This window comes from Heloderma suspectum, chromosome 2 (genome assembly GCF_057233095.1).
Source record: "Heloderma suspectum isolate Gila_16-S chromosome 2, 16-S_ref, whole genome shotgun sequence".
NCBI classification, from domain to species: Eukaryota; Metazoa; Chordata; class Lepidosauria; order Squamata; family Helodermatidae; genus Heloderma; species Heloderma suspectum.
The window spans coordinates 124,867,776-124,884,133 of NC_139459.1; the positions used below are offsets into that span (position 1 = coordinate 124,867,776).

The 16,358-nt window shown below is 45.5% G+C and overlaps 1 protein-coding gene across 1 annotated transcript in view; it reads right to left on the reverse strand.

Annotated features, from left to right (window-relative positions):
• Positions 1-391: 391 nt before the first annotated feature.
• The window catches only part of LOC146352701 (uncharacterized), a 28,633-nt gene continuing 12,666 nt past the window's right edge, over positions 392-16,358 (reverse strand). Inside the window, exons 6-7 of the mRNA XM_084829680.1 lie at positions 6,798-6,860; positions 392-514 (exon numbers count right to left, since the gene is read on the reverse strand). Coding sequence (XP_084685806.1) covers positions 392-514; positions 6,798-6,860 — 186 coding nt within the window. The remainder of the gene's footprint in view (positions 515-6,797; positions 6,861-16,358) is intronic.

Here is a 16,358-nt window from a genome sequence, read left to right on the forward strand (position 1 = left end):
GAGGAAAGTGGGTCCTCCAAAATGGCTTCTTGTCTGGGATGAGTCTAAGTGCCTTGAGATGTCTGACATCTCCGATTCTGAATCAGAGTTGGAGCAGCAGCTAGTTCAGGGGCCGGGAGAGGTACCCTTCCTAGTGAGCCAAAATGCTGGAAGAGAATCCTCCCAAGACCTTGACCAACAGATGGACCAGACTGAGTCCCTGCCCCTGCCTCCACCGTGACAACGCAAGTTTCTGAGGAGGAGGAGGAGGGGCATCACTTGAGCGGGAAAAGTTAGGGGCAGGGTTCCAACACTGTGCCTGGATAGCCACTCTTGGAAGCCAACATAGGAAAGAGCCACAATAAGGGAGGGGCATCACTGGGAAGCTAGCTGGGCCGGGAGGTTTATACCCTTAACTGCCAGCAACTTTCTCTTCCCCTTGTTCTCTGCTTAAGCGATTGTTGATTCGTTGTTTTGAGCCTGGGGCACAGCCTGAGAGTTTTCCTTGGATCTGCATTTGTAGGGAGACTAAGCTCTAGCAAAATAAAGTCATATTACCTGAAGCTTTGTCTATTGCAGTGTTGATTGCGAAGGGAAAGGATGATCTATATCTGACGCCTATTTGCACTGGGAGGGAAGCTCCCATTGACATCAGTGTCCCTTATCAGGGGAAATCTCAGAGACCAAACTACAGCTTTTTGCTTTGAGTTGAGAACCTGCCCAGAGTGAGATCCTTTGGTGTGGCACCTATTTGCATATTGCCAGGAAACTCTCTATCAGAATGAAGCAAGGAGTGCTTGGGAGTGTATGACCTATAGTAACACGAGTGACATCATGTACTTGTCTTGATGAAAGAATCTTTAATTTTGAATGCTAATATCCACCAGTGTCATTCTGTCCCACTTCCAGTAGGATTCTTACATGAACAAGGTTGAACTTGAATGCAATCACTGAGACCAGGGGGGAAAACATGTTTCATTAATTCCTCAAATATCCTTCAGGGACTGAAAAAAATAGTTAATCTTTGTATTAAGGCTGGAAGACCCTTTTAAAGTGGCATTAATAAAATTCAGTTCTCTTTATTTGTTTTGGGTTGGGAGTGGGGGCAGGGAGAGCTTGTTAAAATTGCAATCACATATTTAACTTATATGCAGAGTACATCATGAGAAACACCGGGTTGGATGAATCACAGGTTGGAATTAAGATTGCCGGGAGAATTATCAACAACCTCCGATATGCAGACGATACCACCCTAATGGCAGAAAGCGAAGAGGATCTAAAGAGCCTCTTGTTGAGGGTGAAAGAGGGGAGTGCAAAAGCTGGTTTGAAACTCAACATTAAAAAAACGAAGATCATGGCATCTGGCCCCATCCCTTCCTGGCATATAGAAGGGGAAGAAATGGAAGCAGTGACAGATTTTACTTTCTTGGGCTCCAAGATCACCGCAGACGGTGACTGTAGCCATGAAATTAAAAGACGCTTGCTCCTTGGGAGGAAAGCTATGGCAAACCTAGACAGCATAGTAAGAAGCAGAGACATCACCTTGCCGACAAAGGTCCGTCTAATCAAAGCTATGGTTTTCCCAGTAGTAATGTATGGCTCTGAGAGCTGGACTATAAGGAAGGCTGAGCGCTGAAGAATTGATGCTTTCGAACTGTGGTGCTGGAGAAGACTCTGCTGAGTCCCCTGGACTGCAAGGAGGTCAAATCAGTCCATCCTAAAGGAAATCAACCCTGACTGCTCATTGGAAGGACAGAGACTGAAGCTGAAATATTTTGGCCACCTAATGCGAAGAGAGAAGTCACTGGAAAAGACCCTGATGCTGGGAAAGACTGAAGGCAAAAGGAGAAGGGGACGGCAGAGGATGAGATGGCTAGATAGCATCACGGATGCAATGAATATGAACTTGAGCACACTCCGGGAGAGAGCGCAGGACAGGAAGGCCTGGCGTGCTATGGTCCATGGGGTCACGAAGAGTCAGACACGACTGAACGACTGAACAACAAGGAATTAAACACTCTCTGAGCCTTAATGGGAGAGGATAATGCTACCAGGGTTAATTTTTAAGAGCAGTTTTCAAATAAAAATCGAAATGCATGTCAGGGCAGTCAACATTCTCAGATGGAGTAACGGGAAAGCTGCACTCCTGTGTATGTTTACCTGGGAGTAAGTCCCACTGAACTCATTGGGGCTTATTCATAAGTAGATATGTCTAGGATTGCACTATAAATTATGGTGGCTAAATTAACCACTCCTGGAAAATGGAAAAAGCAACAAGTGATAAGAGTATAAGGGTTAGGAGGGAGCCCCCTTGAATGGGAGCTGGGCTGGAGATGTGGCTGTATTTTATACAGGAGTACTGGAACATTTCCAGTTTTGTGTTTTTAAGATAAGTTCTACCTCCTAACTTTCACCCATGCAGTGAAGGCTCACTTGTTTTTTAATGTAGAAATTTATTTTATGTATTAAAAAGTTCAAATCCCATCCTTCCATTAGGAAGCTCACATGTACAAGTTTCCTTCCGTATTTTATCCTCACAACGACCCTGTGAGGTTGGTTAGGCTGAGAGAGAGTCAGTAGCCCAAGACCATCTAGTGAGCTGCTTTGTGTTGGAGTGGGGGTTTGAGCCTTGTTCTCATTTGACATGCCAAGCACGTCACCACACGTGCTTACACCACACTGGTGTAAGTATTTTTGTCGTGCCTGCACCACCTGTGGGAGCATGTGGCCTTGAACATAGGAATCTGCCTTATACTGCCTTATACTGAGTCAGACCATTGGTCCATCTAGCCCAGTATTGTTGACACTGACTGGCAGCAGCTCTCCTGCCAGGGATTGAACCTGGGACCTTCTGCATGCAAAGCATGTGCTCCACCACTAGGCTATGGCTGCGATCTGCCAAGCCAAATGCAACCCAACAGCTGTGCACTGTAGCCTGGCAGGGGCTTAACAACCTCATGGGGCTGCAATCCCAGGCAGGCAGCAAAAGCAGGAGCTCCTGCTGGGTCACCAACCATGCATAGCTGGTGGGCAGCATTGGGCTTAGAGAATCACAAATGGTACAGGCCTGATGTGTGTGGTGAGACCCAAGGGCTGAATTCAGTTTTAGAGACACTCTCAGGGGCCATATTCCAGTGGTGGGTGGAGCCAAAAGCAAAAGTGGTGGGATCAAAAGACCAGAAATACCAGCATATTTTAGCTTAAAGCTCTTACTGTCAGCAATTAAGCTTTTAGGGGAGGCATTTCAACCTCTTAAAATGGGGGGAAACCAAGATACCACCAAACAATTGGTGGTTTGGTGGGGGGAGGGGAGGGGGCATGGCCATCTAAGGAATCCAGGAGGGCTGGATTTGGCCCATAGGCCTGAGGTTCCCCACCCCTGGCCTACAGTTTGTGTCCATGTGTGTATGTATAGAGATATAGATGTACTGAAATAAATCCATGAGATTAAGAGTAGTATGGGAATAACACCATATAACCAGAGGGCTGAATCTCACTGCTAGTGTGATGTTTTGGGTGGCATTAGTGCCTGTAACTGCAAAGTAGCTATGAAAAGGGTGTGAATCTGCAAAAATATTTGTGGTGTGTGTAGGGATGCCCGTCAAAGTGCATGTGGTTCTTACCCATAGGGGCTATAGGTGGAAGCATCAGAAGAGCCCTGCTGGATCACATAAGCTCCTGCTGGATCACATAAGCCCCAACAGCAGGCTGTTTCCCACAATGGCCAGCCCAGAGGCCTGTTGCAAGGCCCTGCAAAAGTCATGAGCTGATTCCCATTGTGTCTGCCAGTTATGTACTGCCTCTGAACCTGGAGCTGAATCTAGCCCAGCGGTCATGCCAGGCATTGTTCATAGAATATTCCACATTCAATTGCAGGCATCTGTAGTCCAAGGCTCACAGAGCAGGTGATGGGAAAGACTCCCCCCCCCCCCCATTACCCTGGCCTGAAACCCTGGAGGCTGCTGCCGATCAGACTAGACAGTACTGGGCTAGATGGTCCAGTGAGCCTGACCCAATATAAGGAAGCTTCGTGCCTGCATTCACATCCACCCTCGTCTTGGCTACAACAGGAAGCTCATCTAAGTGTCCATTCCGTTGAAAACATCGCAATGCTGCTGATCCCACCCACACTCCGATCCCACACTTCGCTAATCTGGGGCTGTTCCAGATGTGTTGGGCTACACACCACCCACCATCCCCAGCCATCATGGGTGATGGGGGTTGTAGTCTGACACACCTGGGAAGGCGCTAGGATGGGGAATCTAACAGCATTGCATTCTTTCAAAAGGAATGTTCACTTGGATGTGCAAGCAAGGACACATTTCCATGGAAAGCAGTGCAACATAGGTAGTCCGCAGCTGGATGTGCCTTCCCATTTTACCCCAGACTGATCGAGCCTCAGAGCCAATTGCCCACCCTCCCCTGCACACTGCTTTGGTGGACTTGCACTTAGGTACTAGGTAGCACTGCCTAGATATATTTTTTAAGTATGCTAAGTGGTATATAAATCTGTTAAATAAATAATACTATTCTCTGCTGCCAATGTCCCCTGGCAGCATGAGGGCAGCCCATATGTAGAGTGTTCAAGCCCTGTGGAGAGAGAGATTTAGTGCGGGGGGGGGGGGAGATTCTTCTTTTCAAATACACACACACACTTTTCCTGCCTGTCATCTGTTTTTTTAGGAATATCTAAGAAACGCTTTCTGTCCTGGCCTTTGCCCTGTCTCTGCACACACACACACACCCATGCAGCTTATCAGCACAGAGAACATCCTGTTTGAAAATATGATTAGTATTTAAAATTGATTATTGGGCATGACAATCTTTAACCCCCTTTGATTGCAGAGGATGAGTTAATCATTTGCTTCAGGAGCAAACTAGACTTTACATTTTTAAATAAATAAATAAATACAGCCCTAGGAGATGGTAATTCTGAGTGGAGAAGTGATTGGGGAGAGTTTTTCATCTCCGTGTTTTTCTACTCAAAATCACCCCCCAACCTGCTGCCCCCTTCCAGAGTCCTAGGCTTTGTTTCCACCAGTGATTTATGCCAGCCTGGCGGCACAGTGAGGTCTCTGTGTTTCCATGACGTTGTGGCCATTCAGCACCAGCCCTGCATTTTATCGCTGAACAACCGCTTCTTCTGAGACTGCTTATAGTCCGACTTTTCCAGCTTACCACAGCTCCATTACTGACCTGTTTCCACAATCCCACTAGGTCTGGTATCATAGTCCTGCCCATGGGGTGTGTTGCCCAGCCTTTGTGGGTGTGTTGCTCTGACCTCAGTGACCCAACCCTTTCCCTCCCTGTTTTCCAGAAGTTTCATTGCTATTTTGGAGCAGGATGCCTAGGGACCAACTTTTAAAACATCATTGAAAATAAGCACATGAGCACCCAGTCAAGGGGTGTTTTCTCCCATTGTGCTGAATGAGGCTTGCCCTCTCAATGACCACAGAAATGACAGAGAAGCCCCTGAATTGACATGGCACATAACAGAGCCCAATTCCTTAAATGCAATTAAGCACGATCTCAAGGGTCCATTGCCTTAGGAAGTAACTCATTCACAGCTTCCATATAGAGATCCTATGCATTAAAATGGGGGCTGGTTTCACTCTCTTTCCCACAACAAACCTATTACTGTCTCCTGACGTGGTGGAGGCTGAGATTCCCCCTCAATTGAAATGACACACATTAAAGCCCAATTTCTTAAATGTATTTAAGCGATCAAAACAAGGCTTGGATGAATTGCCTTAGGAAGAAAGTACTTGGCAGCTTCCTTGTTACTACTCTCTTTCCCACAACAAACCCATTAGTGTCTCCTCAGAAGTAACTCCCATTGTGCTGAATGAGGCTCGCCTTTGAATGCCCACATCAGAACTTACAGAGATTCCCACTCAATTGAAATGGCACACTTTTAAGCCCAATTCCTTAAGTGCGATCTCGAGGCTTGAGTCCATTGCCTTAGGACCTAGCTCATTCACAGCTTCCAAACAGAGATCCTGTGTGTTAAAATGAGGCTGGTTTCAGTCTCTTTCCCACAACAAACCCATTACTGTCTTGTCAGAAGTAACTCCCAATGTGGTCAATGAAGTCCTCTGGTTAAAATGGGGGCTAGTTTCCCTCTTCGTGTCCCCCTCCCTTTCCCAGTGCAAGCATATGTGTGTCTACTCAGAAGTAACTCCCATTGTGCTCAGTGAGGCTTGTTCCTGAAATGCAGGTGCATCTGGACTTTCAAGGGAAAGGACAAAGCGTGGTGGGGGCGGAGCCTCTCTTCACAGCAAACCTGACTCCTTTTTTAAAATCCCGTACTCCTCCATTAGCTTCTCCTTCCATTGTCCTGGAAACATGGCCGAGGAGGAGGGAACACTGATGAGGTAATCAGACCAAACCCCGACTCCACTCAGACTCCACCCAGCCATCAAGAAAATAGTTCGATTAGAGCTCTGTGGAAACAGCACAGAGTCCCAGGCTACAGTGATGATAAGCTGAGACTTTAAAGGCTGTGGAAACTGGAAAAGGAGAAGATGTGATTGGGGAAACATCACAACAAAGTTGCAAACAAAGTGAAGCCGATGTGTTTCCATGGGTGATTCTGCCTCTGGAGGGTTAAGAGGGTAATGAAACATCTGCAGGATGGAGGGGTAGGGGTTACGTAGCTGGTGGGGAGTGGAGAAACAGCTGGCAGGGAATGCTTCTGCCTTCACCCATGCCTCTTTGCTCAAATAGGTTGTAGGGCTTTTGTGAAATGCATTTGCACGTAGGGTGGTAGTTTACCCTTAAATCTTTCATTGAAATCAGTGGGACTGCAAATTGCTTACCTTGGACTGGATCACATCTGTCAAGCCACAGAATGAAATCACCAGGTGATCACTTGGTATCACCTAGAATAAAACAGAACATATGGGATTAGCTAGGGGTGCAAGGGTTGGGAGCTTTGGATTATGTGTACATGGCATCCATCCCATTCTTTGAGTGGTCCTATGCATGTTTATTCTGAAGCAAGCCCCATTATAGTAAATGGCGCTTGTTGTTGTTGTTGTTGTTCAGTCGTTCAGTCGTGTCCGACTCTTCATGACCCCATGGACCATAGCATGCCAGGCCTTCCTGTCCTCTGCTCTCTCCCGGAGTGTGCTCAAGTCCATATTCATTGCATCAGTGATGCTATCTAGCCATCTCATCCTTCAGTCCTTCCCAGCATCAGGGTCTTTTCCAGAGAGTTTTCTCTTCACATTAGGTGGCCAAAATATTTGAGCTTCAGCTTCAGTGTCTGTCCTTCCAATGAGCACTCAGGGTTGATTTCCTTTAGGATGGACTGATTTGACCTCCTTGCAGTCCAGGGGACTCGTAAGAGTCTTCTCCAGCACCACAGTTCAATTCTTCTGAGCTCAGCCTTCCTTATAGTCCAGCTCTCACAGCCATACATTACTACTGGGAAAACCATAGCTTTGATAATACGGACCTTTGTCAGCAAGGTGATGTCTCTGCTTCTTACTATGCTGTCTAGGTGTGCCATAGCTTTCCTCCCAAGGAGCAAGCGTCTTTTAATTTCATGGCTACAGTCACCGTCTGCGGTGATCTTGGAGCCCAAGAAAATAAAATCTGTCACTGCTTCCATTTCTTCCCCTTCCATATGCCAGGAAGTGATGGGGCCAGATGCCATGATCTTCGTTTTTTTAATGTTGAGTTTCAAACCAGCTTTTGCACTCTCCTCTTTCACCCTCAACAAGAGGCTCTTTAGATCCTCTTCGCTTTCTGCCATTAGGGTGGTATCGTCTGCGTATCTGAGGTTGTTGATAATTTTCCCGGCAGTCTTAATTCCGACCTGTGATTCATCCAACCCGGCGTTTCTCATGATGTACTCTGCATATAAGTTAAATAAGCAGGGCGACAATATGCAGCCTTGTCGTACTCCTTTCCCAATTTTGAACCAATCGGTTGTTCCATGTCCGGTTCTTACTGTTGCTTCTTGACCCTCGTACAGGTTTCTCAGGAGACAGGTAAAGTGGTCTGGTACCCCCATCTCTTTCAGAATTTGCCACAATTTGTTGTGATCCACACAATCAAAGGCTTTAGTGTAGTCAATGAAGCAGAAAGAGACGTTTTTCTGGAATTCTCTTGCTTTCTCCATGATCCAGCGAATGTTGGCGATTTGATCTCTAGTTCCTCTGCCTCTTCGAAACCCAGCTTGTACTTCCGGTAGTTCTCGGTTCGCATACTGCTGAAGCCTATCTTGTAGGATTTTGAGCATCACCTTGCTGGCATGTGAAATGAGCGCAATTGTATGGTAGTTTGAACACTCTTTGGCGTTGCCCTTCTTTGGAATTGGAATGTAAACTGACCTTTTCCAGTCTTGTGGCCACTGTTGAGTGTTCCAAATTTGTTGGCATATTGAGTGCAGCACTTTAACAGCTTCATCTTTTAGGATTTTAAATAGCTCAGCTGGAATACTGTCAACTCCGCTAGCTTTGTTGTTAGTAATGCTTCCTAAGGCCCACTTGACTTCACTCTCTAGGATGTCCAGCTCAAGTTCAGTGACTGCACTATCATGGCTATCAGGGACATTCAGATTGTTCCTGTATAGTTCTTCTGTGTATTCTTGCCACCTCTTCTTAATCTCCTCTGCTTCTGTGAGGTCCCTGCCTTCTTTGTCCTTTATCATGCCTGTCTTTGCACAAAACGTTCCCTTGAGATCTCCGATTTTCTTGAAAGGTTCTCTAGTCTTTCCCATTCTGTTGTTTTCTTCGATTTCTTTGCATTGTTCATTTAAAAAGGCCTTCTTGTCTCTCCTTGCTATTCTCTGGAACTCTGCATTAATTTGGATATATCTTCCCCTTTCTCCCTTGCTTTTCGCTTCCCTTCTTTCCTCAGCTACTTGTAAAGCCTCATCAGATAGCCACTTTGCTTTCTTGCATTTCTTTTTCTTTGGGATGGATTTAGTTGCTGCCTCCTGAACAATGTTACGCACCTCCGTCCATAATTCCTCAGGCACTCTGTCCATCAGGTCTAATCCCTGAAATCTATTCCTCACCTCCACTGTATATTCATAAGGGATATGACTTAGGTCATACCTGAACAGTTTAGTGGTTTTCCCTACGTTCTTCAATTTAAGCCGAAATTTTGCAAGAAGCAGCTCATGATCTGAGCCACAGTCAGCTCCAGGTCTTGTTTTTACTGACTGTATAGAGCTTCTCCATCTTTGGCTGCAAAGGACATAATCAATCTGATTTTGATATTGATCATCATGTGTAGAGTCGTCTCTTGTGCTGTTGGAAAAGAGTGTTTGCTATGATCAGCGTGTTCTCTTGGCAAAACTCTATTAGCCTTTGTCCTGCTTCATTTTGTACACCAAGGCCATGCTTGCCTGTTATCCAGGTGATTTCCTGACTTCCTACTTGAGCATTCCAGTCCCCTATGATGAAGAGGACATCTTTTTTTGGTGTTAGTTCTAGAAGGTGTTGTAGGTCTTCATAGAACCGATCAACCTCAGCTTCTTCGGCCTCAGTGGTTGGGGCATAGACTTGAATTACTGTGATGTTGAATGGTTTGCCTTGGATTCGTACTGAGATCATTCTATCGTTTTTGAGATTGTACCCCAGTACTGCTTTTCCCACCCTTTTGTTGACTATGAATGCTACTCCATTTCTTCTAAGGGATTCTTGCCCACAGTAGTAGATATGATGGTCACCTGAATTAAATTCGCCCATGCTTGTCCATTTTAGTTCGCTGATTCCCAAGATATCGATGTTCAATCTTGCCATCTCATGTTTGACCACCTCCAGCTTGCCTTGATTCATTGCTCTTACATTCCAGGTTCCTAAACAATATTGTTCTTTACAGCATCAGATTTTCTTTTCACCACCAGACACATCCACAGCTGAGTGTCATTTCGGCTTTGGCCCAGCTGCTTCACTCTTTCTGGCGCTACTTGGAAACACCCTCTGCTCTTCCCCAGTAGTATAATGGACACCTTCCAACCTGAGGGGCTGATCTTCCGGCGTCATATCTTTTAGCCTTGTGTTACGTTCCATGGGGTTTTCTTGGCAAGAATACTGGAGTGGGTTGCCATTTCCTTCTCCAGTGGACCACATTTTGTCAGAACTCTCTGCCATGACCTGTCTGTCTTGGGTGGCCCTGCACGGCATAGCTTATGGCTTCACTGAGTTATGCAAGCCCCTTCACCACAACAAGGCAGTGATCCATGAAGGGGAAATTGCACTTACGCTCAAGCAAATGTTTATAGCATCCTTCCCCAACCAGCTGCCCTCCAGATGCGTTGTACTACAACTCCCAGAATTCCTGACCATTGCTGGTTGGGGCTGATGAGAGTTAGTCCAACATAATCCTAGGTAAGGGGTGAGCAACATGCGGGCTGCAGGCTGTACGCAGGCCCCACTGCCCCCCAGAGCTCTTCCTCATCACTCCAAAAATTGGAGGGGGAAAGAAAAATTTGGTGGTTTGCTGTGAAATTTGGCTGCGAGCTACCTCGGATGCTTCCTACAGACAAATTTAGCTTGTTTTCAAACTAAATGTGTCCTTTGTAACCCTCTGTAGCAGCTTCAGAGGCTTATGGAGGACAAATTTGTCTTGTTTGCAAGCCATTTTTTTCTTCCTTTTTCTGTTTTGCTGGTTGGGGGGATGTTGGGAGTTACAGTCCAGTTCATCTAGAGACCACCAAGTTGAGGAAGGCTGATTTATAGGATTGCAGCCTTACACTGCAGCTCTGTGCGTGTTTCTCTGAATTAAGTCCCACTGTGTTTGGAGCAGCCGTGGGTAAGCATGCAAATACGATGGCAGCCTCAATTGTATATTTGAAGCCAAAAGGCCATGTGGGATAATGGTTATTTCTTCAATGGCAGTACTAATGTTGCTTGCTCCTATCTTGGCCCTTAACTGCTGTGTAAATGATTCATTGTTACTGTATCAGGAAAAACGCCAGTTCATAACTGGCTGAACAGTTATGGAACTGAAATCAAAGGCCAACATGCAAATGAACACTTAAAGGGCAATAAAGATTCTGCAGAATTGTGTGTTCAGAGATCTCTGTCTTATTTACAAACCTTCAGTTATATTCATCACTCGTTTTATTAGCACATTCTTTTTTCCAGGCTGAATTTTGTGAAGTTCTTTGTTATGATTTTTGCACAAGAAAGCTAAACAGCATTTGGAGCGGACAGACTTTGTCTTGAGGTTCTTGAGTCAAATGTGTATTTCAGACAGGTTTTGTGGGTTTTCCCTAGTGAACGGACCTTTGAAGAAGAGGAACATCTTACACTTTTGAAAATGTAAGGACCTTTGAAGAAAAGGACCTTAGTGAAAGGGCCTTTGAAAAAGAGGAAGATATTACACTCTTTGCACTTAGAAGCCTTCTCCTCTTGCGTTGCTAGAGTTGTGCATAGAAGAAGTTTGTGAGACAGAATCTTCGTTGTGCAGGAACATCACCTAAAAAGTTAAGAATTGCCCTGCTGGGTTGTACCAAGGGTATCCATCTAGTCCAGAATTCTCCTTTTGATGGTTGTCAGCCGGTTGTTTCTGAGAGGCTCACATAAGGCCGACTCCAGGTTTGAGGGAGCTTTGCACAGTGTCCCCCTCCTCTGTCATTGGGACCTGGTGGGCTTCCCTGGCTGCAGGTGTTCCGAGCAGTGCTAGGCAGGGGCATTGTGGAAAATTAAGAGGAAGGCTAAATCCAACCACCTATCACCGCTCGGAGTGTTGGGTCAAGAAAAGAAGTCTTAAGAGAGGCCCAGGGCAGATATAAGCAGTGGGCCTAAGATGGTCACTTATGCATGACCAAAAAATGACACCGATTTATATACAGTTTGCATGTGCTAATGTTTGCATGGGCCCGCCTCTGCGTCCCACCTGTGTGAGACGTACACTATGGTGGGATGCGGGAGGGAGCCTTATGTGCTGTGGCCCCTGTTGTGGAATGTCCTCTGCTTAGAGGTCCAATTGGCACAGGTGTTGGTTTTGTTTCAGGGCCAAGATAAAACACAGCTTTTCACCAAAGCCTTTGAGGGCTAATTGAATTCCCTAAAGTTGCACACTGTTTTAGCTGTTCTATTGTTCTAGATGTTTTAATTGGTATTAGCTTGTTTAATTAATATGCTTTTAGCTGTTTAAATTATTCACTATTTTATACTGTTTAAATTGATTTTATCTCTACGCTGCCCTGAGATCTTAATGATATAGTGCGGGATATAAATGTCTTAAACAAACAAATAAATAATTTATAGCTATAGATGCACGTTCAGAAATGACTATATTTTAAAATATAGTGGGTTAGATCCTGACTTAGTTTTACTTGGAGTAGACCCATCGGAATAAATTTTATTTATTTATTTATTTATTTATTAAATTTATTAATCGCCCATCTGACTGGTCACCCAGCCACTCTGGGCGATGTACAACCCACCATAAAACAATTTAAAACAATAAAATTTTACCATAATTTTTTTTTTTTTAAATACCCTAACCCACCCCAAATGCCTGCCTGAACAACCACGTTTTTAATGCACGATGGAAGCTCATTAAAGAGGGACTTAAATTAGTCATAACTAATGATTTCAATGAATCTACTCTAAGTAGGACTAAGTTTGGATCCAACCCCAAATATCTTGCTATAGTAAGGAAGATGGTGACCAGGTGAGCTGTGTGCTTGTTCATTCTTCTGTCCAGGTGCTCACTGTTGATGGACAACTTCAAGGCCCCTGTTGCTCTCCCTTCTTCTGGTTCTTTATCTTTAAATTGCACTTGGACTGGACAGCCCTTCAAACAGAGGACTGAAAGCCCTCAAAATACAGGACTGTCCTCTGTAAAACAGAGCACATGGCCACTCTAAGTGGGCCCTCCAGAGGACTGGGGCCCGGGCAGAGGCCCAAGGATGCCTGGCACTGACGCTGGTCCTGGGCTTGCAAGCAGAACAGAAAGGCAACAGCGTTCTCTCTTTTGTTTCTCTCCAGCATCTTTCTCTCAACATGAATTTCCATTTAGCAATCATGTCTAAGTGCCGTTGATAGACTTGATTTTCCACGCGTTTGCCTAATCCTTTATGAAAACCACCTGAAGTAGCAGCTGTCATCCTGTCTTGCCGTCATTAAGCCTGTAATTACTCATTGTATGAATTACGCATTGTATGAATAAGTATTCTCGTCTGCTTTGAGCCTCCTGCCAGTTAATGTCACTGGGCAATGACCTTAGCCCAATTCACTACAAAGAACGTGTGGGGGCTTGAAGTGGAGATGGGGACATTGCGGGCACAGCCAGCATGCACAGCCCCATGTGTGCTGGGTCCCACCGCTTTATGCCCCAACCTTGCTGCATGAAACAACAGGTGGGGATAGGACTGAGCTTTTTTTTTTTTAACAGGAGAAGTGCTTTCTTGAATACAAAAAAAGGCACACTTTTCCAAGAGCATGCCCCAAATGAGTTTTTGGAAGTGCGCATTTTTGGAAGTGTGCACATGTGCGCACTTTTGAACATGAATGCAGGCTCAGGAAATTGCAAAAAAATTCCCGAGAATTACAGTCCTGCTTGGGTTCAGGTTTGCAAATGTGGCATGTTGTTATGATTTGCAGACAGGGACAAAATTCTCGTACATCCCAAGTGGCAAGGTCTGAAGTGGGGTTCTACTCCTGTTCGGTTGATCACAAGTAGAACACTTTGCACGATCAGAAACCCTGTTTTATTAGGCACCCCGATTGCTTGGAGCATTCTGCTCACAGTCAACTGAATGTGAGTAGAACCCCACTTCAAAGTTTGTTGCTCCACATGGTGAGGTTGGGAAATGAAGGTTCGGGGCCCAGTGTGCATTCATAAGACAGAGTAGTAAAAGGGCTATTTTTGAACAGCGTTTACACATTTTAAAGAGTCTTCTACCAGATCCCAGTGCCTTGCTGATGGGCCTGGAATCAACAGGGGATATGATGCGCAGGGACAGCACACTGATTCTGGAAGTATGCATCAAGGTGCATGCATACATGTTTTTCAGGCAAAGCCATTGCAATAAAAACAAATGGGGAAGTCTTCTGCCACAGTAAGTGCCAGCTTTGCACAGAGTCTTCCCACAAATGCATGAGCAGAGTAGGCTAAGCAGCAGCTTTGACTTGCTGCTGACATTCATTGTTCAAAATGTACAATGCAGCAGGATTGCGTTTTGCTCCTCTATTTTGAAAGATCAAAACAGGGACTTGGAGAATATTGTTGATGTATATGGCATCATAAGGTGCCCCATATTATCGTTAAGCAATGTGTAACAGGGCCTATAGGGTGCAAGCCCAAGCACACATCTGTTAAGTAGGTGGGTAGGCAGTTTTGTCTGAGGACTGATTTGCAAGTCTTTGGAACCCTGCAGGGGGGAAAGCAGCTTGGGGAGGGAGGTGTTGTAGTGGAAGGTGGGGGTGGGGAATGAAGCAGTGTTCCCCCTTTCTGCTTCTCTATTGAAGATTGCCCCCTTTTGAAGCTGCTTTTTCCTAGTTAAATCAGCTACTGTTGGGGAATCAAATGCACACATTTGTGTGTAATATTTACTTTGTTCCATGACCCAAACTTGGGCATTTGGGTTGAAAAATATTGGTCTGAAAGTGCCTCTGTGCAATCAACTCCTGACTAGGCATGCTACCATCTCTTTGAAACATATTTGATACCACGCTGTATAGTCACATCTGAGATTTTTTGGCTGTCACTGATCCTCATTCTGAGTAGCTCCAATGAGAGAGCAAATGGGAGGGGTGATAAGATGCAGCCTTTGGGGGTTCCCTCATACAGGGAGATTGGTGAGGGGTCTAAGTCATTAGGTCCAATAAGGTACTGTACATTTGCTGGATAATTTTTGTAAGCATTCTGGTGCTGTACAGCTTTCTTCAGGGGCGGTGATCCCACTCTACGGGATCAAATGGTTTATGGACATCAAGGGAAATTATTTTGACTGACACTTTGTTTAGTATGTTATAATAGATAACATTTAATACTCTACAAATTATATCTGGCATCAAGAGTAGGTATGGTTGGGCCCACACCCCAGTGGAGGCCCACTGGCGAGAGACCCCTGGACTTGCTCCTTGTAAAGGGCTCCTTGGCGGCCTCTTTCATTCAAATCCAGTAGCCAAGTCCAGACACAGACAAAGGGATTCTTTTCAAAGCTTTATTCCTTTTTTACAACTTAACAACTATTAGTTGTTAAGTTGTAAAACCTTAACAACTAATACATGTATTAAGTTGTAAAACCTTAACAACTAACAACCTCTACTATTAGTGACTAGCTATGAGCAGCAGAGTACCTATGCCCTCAGTTGGAACAGTTGGTCCCCGTTTGAAGGAGAATCCCTGGCAGACACTGAATTTATGGGCTAGGGAGAGTCCCTCCCCTTTTCCCTTGGATCCTCTGGGCGCAACCGTTGCTTGCGCGCCAACCAGGCACTACACCTCCTTTCCGCGCACTCCATTTGGTGCCACTTCCTGCGTCGGCGTCGCGTGTCCAGCAAGCCCTCTTCCCGTGCTCTCTCACTCCCGGCACCGCTATCTATGTCAGGAATGCCAGTGGGAGGAATCTCTGCCAGCTGTTGGCCCTAGGAAGGATGAGCGCGCTCCTCTCCCAGGAGCGGCTGCTCCACCTCAGAATCAGAAGTACTCTGGGATTCTATGGGCTCAGTGTCCACCCTGACACTCCTCCTCTTTCACATTGCAACCTGTTTGTTCACCTGCCTCTCGCTCTGGCCCAGAAAACAGTAGTGGTGGAGAGAAGGAGAAGCAGTAGATGTTACCACCTACTTATTTACTGGCCTTCTGCCTGACAAGCAACCAAGAGGTAGCAATTATGAGAAAGAGAATGAGGAGCAATAGCAGTTGGGGACAATGGCAGTGAGAAGGTAGACTTACTGAGGGACTCACCCATGAAGGGTGCCTTGCCCAAGGGCCCTCAAACCCTGGAGCCAGCACTGATAGTGGACCATCAAAATTTTCAGTAACCCCTAGCCAACCAAGATAGCTGTAAACCAATTCATGTCCTGGTTTAGGAGCTTGATTGGCTTGTAGGAACAGGTTACAAGCCTTCTTTCTCTTGGGTATTATTACTGCACAAGCTTTTCTCTGGGTCTTGGGAAACTTTTACCAGTCTAGCATGTCTTTGAATATCTTTGTTAGTTATGGAAGCAATCAGCCTTTAAAATGTGCATAAAACTCTCGGGGGCATCGTCTAATTCTGAGGGTTTATTATTATTGAGGGTTTGGTATAATTTCCTTGATTTCTGCTTCCACAATTCTCTTTTCTAAGAGATTTCCACGGGCCTCCAGAAACTGCAGGCCATTGATCATTTGCCCAGACTGATAGTCTGCTGACTACAACTGTCTGATTTGTAGAGGATTTCATAGTATTAAGCAAATCG